This window comes from Rosa chinensis, chromosome 6 (assembly GCF_002994745.2).
Source record: "Rosa chinensis cultivar Old Blush chromosome 6, RchiOBHm-V2, whole genome shotgun sequence".
Taxonomy (NCBI): Eukaryota; Viridiplantae; Streptophyta; class Magnoliopsida; order Rosales; family Rosaceae; genus Rosa; species Rosa chinensis.
This window is the reverse complement of record NC_037093.1, coordinates 69033504-69043177: the sequence shown is the minus strand read 5'-3', so window position 1 is coordinate 69043177 and position 9674 is coordinate 69033504. Positions and strand designations below refer to the sequence as shown.

The following is a 9674-nucleotide window of genomic DNA, read 5'->3' as shown; positions in this document are numbered from 1 at the left end:
CCGATATGAAAATCCTAGAGAAGACACCTCAACAATTGATTCCAAGGGGAAAGCACCCCTGTTCCGAGTAAGTCTACAGTACCTACCACCACCCTTGGATCCCCATATAGTTGCAGGAGCCGACAACACCTCCACAACCAATTCCTAGTGCTAGGTCCCCGACCTCAACACGAGGTTGCTGATACAAATGAGTGAGACGATACAAGGACTCCAGTCCAGGATCGAGTTAGCCAAACCTAGGGCCTCTTGGCGCCAGCTACAGGGAGGATTCGAGGAGAAACCAGGACTTTTTACTTCAATGGTTCAAGCAGAGAAACGACTGCCATGATCCAAACCATTCAAGATGGATCAATACAAAGGCAAGACAGATCCATGCTACCAGCTGGAAATCTCTAGATCCCAACTCAACGGGACCCATTGCACAGACGCCATGGCATGTCTTACCTTTGAGGAAACATTATCTGATGAAGCCCTCAGTTGGTTCCTGAACCTACCGGCCAACTCAATTGACAACTTCAAGCAACTAGCAGAAAAATTTGTTACCAGGTTTATCTTGCGGTCAAGCATCTTCCACAGTGCAGCTTATAATTAATTATTATAGGTAAAGCAACGAGAGGGCGAAAGCCTCAAGTCCTTCCTAACCCGTTGGCAATCCTCTGCCACGAAGTATCGCAACTTCGACAGGATTTTGGTCGAGACGACATTCTGGCGGGGACTCTGGCTGAGATTATTTTTATATCAGATAAACGCAAATCAGCTCAAGGATTATGATAACTTAATGGACGCAGCAATATGACACGCCCAGGCATAGCTTGATACATTTGGGGCCCCGACACTGCGACAAACAAAAGTACACGAGGCGCATCAGCACCCCAACCACCGCGGCGCAACCCCAATAGCGTGGCCAAGAGAAGCCAAGGGACTGGCAGCAGTACATGGGAGGATACAGCCAGGGCAAGGGATCCTATGGTTACAACTAGAGCCCAAAAAAACAGAAGCAATAGTACAACTCTGAGAACAACAACTGAGATGCACCATATGTTGAACTAATACAAACATCTAGGTATGAAGTATTCACTACCCTGACCGCGACTCATGAAGAAATCTGGAACGATCACAGGGACATTATACCCGGACCACCCAAGAAAAAATTCAACAACAAGCTGCCAAATTAGGTAGACAATGGAAAATATTGCACATATCATGAAGACAGTGGGTACAACACCAACTTGTGCTATGCCCTTAAGAGAACTATTGAGACCTTGATACAGAATGGTGAGCTACAACAATATCAGACTCCCTCTACCAGCGCAAATGCCATTGAAGTCTATGGTAAGATAATGACTATACATGGTGGCGCGCCCAAGGAAAGACCTACAGCTAGGCAAAACGCCAGTGCCCAAGGGGCAATGAAGTTTTGGGCATTCACCACGGTACCGACATAGAGCAAGTAAGTTGGGAAGAAGTAACTTTCGCAAGAACTGAGGACACTATTCGCCGGCACCATACCGATCCCTTTCTAATCACCATGTAAATTGACCACTACATTTGTGGGCAGGTCCTAGTAGATTCCGGGGCGACGGTAAATATCATATACAATGACTGCTACAAAGGACTCGAGCGCAAGAGAAACAAGCTTTACCAAAATCTCGAGCCGTTGATCAGCTTCTCAGGGGACATCACCCAATCGCTTGGCTCCGACAGGCTCAGAATCACCCTTGGTGCTAGCCCTACCGTCGCCTCTATCTCAACACAATTTACCGTGGTTGACTGCCTCTCTTCTTACAATGTAATCCTTGGGAGAGATGCTATCTGGGGCTTGCAATGCTTTGTGGCAAGACATATGCTAATGATAAAATTACCTACACCGGGAGGAATTCTCTGAGTGGAAACCAGGAAGTAGCACGACAATGTAACTCACTCACGATAGCAAGAGCAAAGGGCTGCAACGAGATACTCTCGGTAGGCGACAAACCTTCTGTGGCAGACAAACTTGATGACCCAAGGGAGGACCCGGAACCAGAGAAACAACTAGAAAAGAGAAAGAAAAAGGCAGCGAAGCCATCGAGACCCGACTCCGCAGAGATTCGTCCATCTCGGACGAGCAGCCCGACAAATGAGTGCGTATAGACACCAACTTTTCGGTTAAAGAAAAGAGGTTAGTGTGACTACCCAGCCCGTTCACCGCCTCCATTCACGTTCGATTCACTGACCACAAAAGTCAAAAACTGATGCTGAGATGATCACTGCGTAAGACCACCGAGGCACCGAACATGGAAAGTATATCCCCCGCGCCGGCAGAGTCATCATCTTCCTCTGCTTCTTCAACACAAGACAAGATTTGGATGGAGTAAGTAAGCAGAGTAAACTCTTTCCAAGTTCTACTCTTCACATCCCAATCTTAATCACCCAGAAATTTCAGGGCCCAAGATGAGCTGAAGCAAAAACTAATTGCACAAGATGATTTCCCATGGAGATCAGCTACTACTGCACCACCCACAAGTGACCAAGAGGAGAAAGCGTTGAAGTATGTGGGTGGGGTTGATATAAGTTATTCAAAGGAACACCCATCTATGGCATGTGGGACTCTTGTAGTTTTGGACATTCATTCCCTCCAAGTTGTTTACGAAGATTACTCTGTTCTTACCCTCAGTGTCCCTTATGTTCCTGGCTTCCTTGCATTCAGAGAGGTCTAGTTCTTTTTGTTTTGGTTTATATCAGTTCAAATGGTCATGTTCCAACAATTTTTTGGTCCCTAAACTTGAAAGCATCTGTATTTTGAATGTCAATAGTTAGTATGATGTGATTGTACTGTTTGGTTGAGCTATTTTGTGTCATATATTGATCTAGGCCCCGGTGCTTCTTGAGCTTTTGGAGAAGATGAAAGCCGGTGCTAATCTTTTCTATCCACAGGTGAAATATTTTGCATTGCTTCCTACTACATTAGTTTTTGTACCCTCATAAACGGTCTTGCTAGATGAGTTAGTTATGATGCCAGATATCTGAGTCCCCTAAGAAAGATGTAAACTTTCTTATGTTTACATACATACAGATGTAGATGTATAAATTTTCCCTTATCTCACTTACCAAAGGTATATGATAGAACGTTCCCTTTATGCCAATTTTGGCAAAGTTGGTATCCTGCAAACTATTTTATTTGGTGTGGAATTTGCTATTGTCCAGTATTTTAATTCATGGAAATAACAAAACTAATGTTTGCAGCTGCTAATGGTAGATGGAAATGGAATACTTCATCCTCGAGGCAAGTCCTTTGACACAAATCCTTGTGCAATACATGCTTGCCATTTTGTAAATGAAGCTAAAGTACATTTTTTTCTTATTTAATTGCTTTTATTATTATATGTAATTTGACGTCTAGGATCAATCTGAGGATCTGGAGTTTCTCAACAGATCTTTCCGGAACGTGTTAGTTCATCTTGCATGACTCTGATGATAGATTAAAGCCAATTAGCTTTACAGAACTGAAGAACATTTTAAAACGGTAGAGTTTCTTTGTAGGTTTTGGCTTGGCTTGTCATCTTGGCATTCTAGCAAATCTACCTACTATTGGGATTGGAAAAAATGTAAATACTGACAGTAAATCTTTAATCTGCTTTCATGATTTGAGCTTTCTCTGCTTGTCTGAGTTTTAGAAATTGATCTTGATATATACTCAAGTCATGATAGAGTGCCATATTTCAGCTTCATCATGTGGATGGTCTAACATTATCCGGTGTGAGGCAACTTCTTAAAGCCAAAGAAGACTGTGCTGAAGATTTTATTAATTTGACAGGACGCTCAGGGCGTATATGGGGAGTGGTAAGAATATATAAAGCTACCATAACTATTCTCTACAGATATGCTTGTGTTCCAAGTGTCATTTGATTCAACTATTTTGAAACCACATTCTATTTTTATGTCCCAGGCAATGAGATCTACAGACGGCTCCGTGAAGCCTATATTTATTTCAATTGGTCACCGAATTTCGCTTGATACTGCCATCAAAATTGTAAAACTGACTTGCAAGTATCGTGTGCCAGAGCCTATCCGGCAGGTGAAAACTGAAAACACTTTGGAAGTATTTTGCTTTTACTGTTTTTCTATTCATAATGGTGATATCTCAGTAATTCAGTGGACCTATTAATGAAACCCCCAAGGTAGAAAATAGGTAGGTATGGATATCATGCCTTTTCTGGATCCTTGTTTCTTTGTGTCTCTAATTTCTAGTGCAGGTTGTTGGCTAGTTTGTTAGATGTAAAATGAACAATCGGATGTATACTGAAGTTACATGCATTATAGTTATAGCATGAGGGGTTAGGCATACACTAACGAGTGTCTCATTAATATACTATTGTAGCCATGCTGCTTTTTCTTGGTTAAAAAAACTTGCATGTAGCCTAGGTTCTCAGATTATGAATTTAATCGCTGCACAGCTTAGAACAAGTTATTTTACTAAAAGTATACATTTGGAATGGAAATAATCTTTTACAAGACTTCTTCACAAGTTGTCCAGAAAATCTCATGGTCTTAATTTTAAGTTGTCTGGTTGCTCAAGATTGTTCTTTAAAAAGGCAGTTGTTGACCAGAAAATGGAAGCTATGATGTCTTCTAGTCCGATTGTTTACTGTTATCATCTCTCAATTTAGAGATTATGTTTAACATCATCCTTCTTCTGATATTGAGGCAGGCTGATATCAGATCTAGAGAATATCTTCGGAAGCATCAAGCGATGATCTTTAAATGATTCACTCCCAAGAATCTGGTAGTTACAAATCATGGACCAGGTGTCTCCAACTTTACAAATCGTAATTTAAATCAAATAGCTGGTGTTGCTTTAATATATTGGGAAAACTGCAATTGAAGCAAACTTTTGTGATTTTAGGGGCCTGCAACATTTCTGCTGCACCAATATCTGTTGAGACTTGGAGCTCATTTTAATGGTTCGCTTCGTCCACCATAAACTCGGAATCTTTGTTGTTTCAACTGGTTTGGGAACTTACAGCCACACCCAGGTGTTTATTTATCTTAACCTATGTATCCACAAAATTGTTCTGAAGAACAGCAGATTTCTAGTTGAAGTCCTTAACCAAGACTTGTGCAATCTGCAATGGGATATCGAAAAAGTTAGTGATGAATGAGTCATAAGAATAGCTATGAAGTTATCCCCCAGCTTGAAGATACTGTGTATCCACAAAATTGTTCTGAAGAACAGCAGATTTCTAGTTGAAGTCCTTAACCAAGACTTGTGCAATCTGCAATGGGATATCGAAAAAGTTAGTGATGAATGAGTCATAAGAATAGCTATGAAGTTATCCCCCAGCTTGAAGATACTGTTGATGTTGTACGGTCATTTATTATGATCCCCTTTGAAAAATACCATGGGATGTTGACAATACAAAGGCCGAAATGTGATTCAAGTGAATTGGAATGCGTGTGTAAGCAAATAATGAGTTCATTACAAGCAGACAATGAGTGTTCTATCCGAAGTACAAATGTTGAGCCTTCCTACTAGTACCAAAATAAGCAAGTATGATAAAACGTTCTACAAAGAATAAAAAGATCAAGTAGTAAATATATTACTTGAAATCACTAATGTACAAAAAGCCCCACAAAATTACAGAAATGTAAACAGCAACACAAACAAAATCGAACAAAGAGGCTTTCCCAGAGCCCCAGCTCTGCCGTTCACACTGCTTGAACTATAGTCACCTTCAATCATGATCCTAAATTTGCAGTCTCCAGTTGATGGATCGGAGGTGGTGACAGCTGATAGATTTGGAAACTTGCAGGCAGTGTCCAGCTGATCATGGACCTGATAGTAACTGTTAAACGCATATGAAATGTTTCCTTTGATGTCTAGGTTTCCACACGAGGTCTCATATCCAAGACTTGTGCAATCAGCACGTTCACAAGCGTAGCTCACGCTTAGAGGAACTTGGGGATCATCAAGATTAGCTGATGGTGACAGAACGCACCATTTCTTAGCCAGATATTGTACACCACTTACTCCTACTAAAGCATTTGCAGTGCCCAAACTGAGCTGATACTTGGGTGTTCCATCAAAGTAAAACAACCCCCAATGGCGTTCGAAGTTACCTGGCTGAATGCTCTTGGCATCTTCATCAACAAGGCTGAATAAGTAAGCATCCACGGGGCCAGGTCTCATTGGAGTGCCTACATTGTTCTTGATCCGGGTCATGAAGCCCTGGTTGAACCGCTGTGCATACTGCAAATTTGCATTCCGGTCCCCGTCAGTAGGCCAACCAATCTCTCCAACGATTATGGACAAGTTATTGAATCCATTCTTTTGTAATGACCACACTAGTGTATCATGGTTTGCATCAAACACATTCTGATAGATTTTCCCATTGTCATCAATGGGACTTGAGTAGCCGTCAAAGAAGGCATACTCTGCAGGGAAACTGGGATCATTGTAGAGACTTATGAAGGGATAGATATTGACAGTGAATGGAGCGCCATTGTCGCTCAAGAACTTGACAATGTTCACCATGAGGTCCTTTGTATCTGCCCGGAAGTCACCATCAGAAGGTTTAGTTGAAGTACCACTGTCATAGACGTCAGCGTTGAGGGGAATAGTGACCTTAACCTGATTGCTCAAACCAGCTTTTATAAGAGCCGACTGGATATTCTGCAGAGCAGGAAATATTGTTGTAAGAAAGCTTCCATTCAATGTTGACAAGAGCGGTTCATTGCCCACTGCAGCATACCTTGCAGAGAATGAATACGTTAGTCAAGAGAAAAATTAAACATAGATTTCAAACTTATTTTGAACAGGAAAGCTTGATATAAATAAAAGCGGTGACTAAAGATTTCATCCAATACTAAAAGAAAGTAATAGAAACCATTAGGATTTCTCAAGCAAACTTCAATAAATCAGAAGCGCGAAGCCTGAAGATGAACAGATATGTTGATGACTCTACTAGAAACAACCAAACAGTTGGAAGTGTTGGTGGTAGAGAGAGATCCTCCAACTAGCTATGGATAGGGAAATGGTAGATCTTTACAACAAAGGAGATGCAAAAGAAAATAGCGCTCTGAGGTCCCTATACAAGTTTGTTGGCTAACATAGAGATGCAAAAGAACTGAAACAAATAACCAGAAACTCTGAAAGAAATTCCACCTCTTACACCAAGGACAAGTCACACAAGGATCAACCTAAATTAGATGATGACTGGAATAAGGGTTTACCGGATCATTTCAACCATTCAAATTTCCTAGGAGCAGTTCAGAAATATACCAAGTGCAATCCAGAAGCCACTGTATCTCAGCTATATACTTGGCTTCATTAACTAACCATTTGTTTCTATGCCAAAAACATTTATCTCACACAAAACACATATTTCCCTACTGATTTCGTTTTCATAGAGGCAAAAACCAAAGAAATCCAATCTACCAAGTACATACACAAACTAAGGTTTCATATGGATCAATTATGTAGTTTCTATGTGATTCAGACTGGAAATGAACTTAAAACCATAAATAATAACAAACCTAAAGGTTTAGTCAAAGACATAGATTTTACCTAATATCTACTCCATTGGAGACATGTGAGGAGATATTCTTGGAGACCCAATTCTCAGCTGCAGCCACACTATTAGCCAAACCATAAAGCATCTCATTGGGTATTCCCACCATGACCTGAAGCCCAGACTTGCGCAGAGCATTCAAGATGGTATAATCTGCGTCGAAAAGCTTAACCTTCTGAATCCCATTATCCTTGAGCATCTTCACAACCGAAGCCGGAGGGAGAGCGTGTGTATCTTGAGTTCCCCAGTTGACTCCAATCCCAAACACAAAACCCACCAAAACATTGAAGCAGAGTAAAGCCACAACAGAACCTCTAAAGGACCCCATAGAACCCTTCAGCAAAAAACCTATGTGGGTTTTGAGCTCAGTGTTGATTTTGATTCTAAAGGCTGAATTTGAGAGATGGGTTTGAACTTTGAAGCTAAAGTTGGATACTTTCAGGAACTAAATCTGGGAATATATAGAACAAGAACAAGCAAAGCATAAAGGGTCAGACCCAGAAGAGGAATAGTTTGCTAAACAATGGAGTTAATGTTCAAAAATGAAGCATAGATTTCATACCCAAAGTTTGAAAAGAGAGAGAAAGAAGGATTTATAGAAGATCAAGTGGGTTTTAGCATAAAGCACCAACCTTTATTCTACAAAATGGTGAAGAAATTAACTAGTTGATGGTTTCTATGGGATGCAAGTTACAAAATACGACAGGGGTTGCTTGGTTTGGGACTAGAACGAAGGAAAGAGGATGAAGACGAATAGGGAATGTTCTACTTTTTTCGATGTGTAATGGAGCTCACTGATTGGTGTGCTTCAGAAAAATGGTTTCTGAATAGATTAAACAGAGAAGTGGGAGAAGAAAAAGAAGAATCTTGAATGAATGGGCAAAGGATACTTTGGACTTTCTATCCCTTGATGCACAGAGTAAGCAAAGATTCGGTTGAGGGTAGTTAGTTACCTCTCAGTCAGAGACTTGAGATTATCTCTCTGTCTCTGTACTCATGAAATGCGTAGGTAAATCCAGTTCAGTGTACGAGCGAACTCATATTTTGTATTTTGCTATAATATTACTACGCACTCTTGAGATTCATATTGATCGATTAATTTGATCTCTGCATTTTCTTCCTTGTTTATCAAAAAAATGCATTGACGTATAATAATCAAACTCCAATTATTTTGCATGATAATAATGCATAATACGATATTAAAATTTTTTTTTTTTTTTTTTGGTACAAAACTCACAGCCTATATTAAATGCAGTCCGGATGAATTTTTTTATCAATCGTTGTCCTATGACTCAGCTGTCACATTGGATTTATTTCTTTTTTTATCACTCAACACCTAAATTTTTCATTCCTAACATACCCTTATTTAATATATTTTACACAATAAACAGTAAAAGCCAATATATTAATGGGAATCCTAAATTATTACAATCTTGTTAATGTAAAATTAGCAAATTTAATGTGTTGAATTTAATTTATATTATTAGTTTCTTGATTGAATTCAAAAGATGAATCTATATATAGTAAGATATTATTCTTCCTTGATCTGCCTATCACACGTTGTCTTCTTCTTCTTCTTCCTCCTTTTTTTCTACCGAATCATCGATTTTTCCCTCTTCTTGTTCCATGTATATCCTATTTCTAACACATACTTCTCATTTCTCTGTTTATTTCTAACTTTTTCTTTCACATTAGTATTTTGTGGCTTCTTCCTTCTTAGATCGTTTTTATGTCTTACTAACATGACATATTCAATTCGCAGCTACCTTTATTATAGATTTAGTAAGAAGTTTTTGCTTACCTTTAATATAGAATCGATTATGGTGTTATAGGTAAGATTTGTCATAGAATTTGATTAGACATTTTTATTTCACATTTACATGCCTTATTTATAGGTAAGATTTCACAAGTTTAAAAAAAATTCAAGTTTCTCTATATCTCTATATCTAAGGTTCTCTCATTATCTCACATTTTCTCTTTCATACATTTTATCTTTTAATTAGGTATAAGTTCTATATATACATATTTGTATCTTTTGATTAGATTGGGAATATATTCTATGTTTTTTTTTTCCTGCTTCGTATACCTAGGTAGGTTAAATCTCTACGATACAACTTTAAATACCTA

The 9674-nt window shown here is 39.3% G+C and overlaps 2 protein-coding genes across 10 annotated transcripts; one reads left to right on the top strand and one right to left on the bottom strand.

Annotated features, from left to right (window-relative positions):
* The first annotated feature begins 619 nt into the window (after positions 1 to 619).
* Positions 620 to 5408, top strand: LOC112170255 (endonuclease V). Of its 7 annotated transcripts, none has more exons than XM_040508172.1 (10): positions 620 to 2350; positions 2423 to 2690; positions 2851 to 2913; positions 3223 to 3262; positions 3412 to 3426; positions 3520 to 3584; positions 3688 to 3819; positions 3926 to 4054; positions 4688 to 4762; positions 4883 to 5408. In XM_040508172.1, the coding sequence occupies exons 1-9, from the start codon at positions 2274 to 2276 to the stop codon at positions 4742 to 4744; spliced, it is 846 nt and encodes a 281-aa protein (XP_040364106.1). In that variant the 5' UTR covers positions 620 to 2273; the 3' UTR covers positions 4745 to 4762; positions 4883 to 5408. The 7 variants fall into 7 exon arrangements, with proteins under 7 accessions (XP_040364106.1, XP_040364105.1, XP_040364104.1 ...); XM_040508171.1 differs by having other exon boundaries at positions 625 to 2350; positions 4688 to 4784; positions 4883 to 5406; XM_040508170.1 differs by having other exon boundaries at positions 1045 to 1450; positions 1559 to 2350; positions 4688 to 5406.
* Positions 5409 to 5509: 101 nt separating this feature from the next.
* LOC112170254 (glucan endo-1,3-beta-glucosidase 5) lies at positions 5510 to 8445 on the bottom strand. Of its 3 annotated transcripts, none has more exons than XM_024307469.2 (3): positions 8110 to 8445; positions 7544 to 7998; positions 5510 to 6728 (listed from the first exon to the last, which is right to left on the bottom strand). In XM_024307469.2, exons 2-3 carry the CDS (start codon positions 7873 to 7875, stop codon positions 5615 to 5617), a joined length of 1446 nt encoding a protein of 481 aa, XP_024163237.1. In that variant the 5' UTR covers positions 7876 to 7998; positions 8110 to 8445; the 3' UTR covers positions 5510 to 5614. The 3 variants fall into 3 exon arrangements, with proteins under 3 accessions (XP_024163237.1, XP_024163238.1, XP_024163236.1); XM_024307470.2 differs by having other exon boundaries at positions 8180 to 8445; XM_024307468.2 differs by having other exon boundaries at positions 7544 to 8445.
* Positions 8446 to 9674: the final 1229 nt, after the last annotated feature.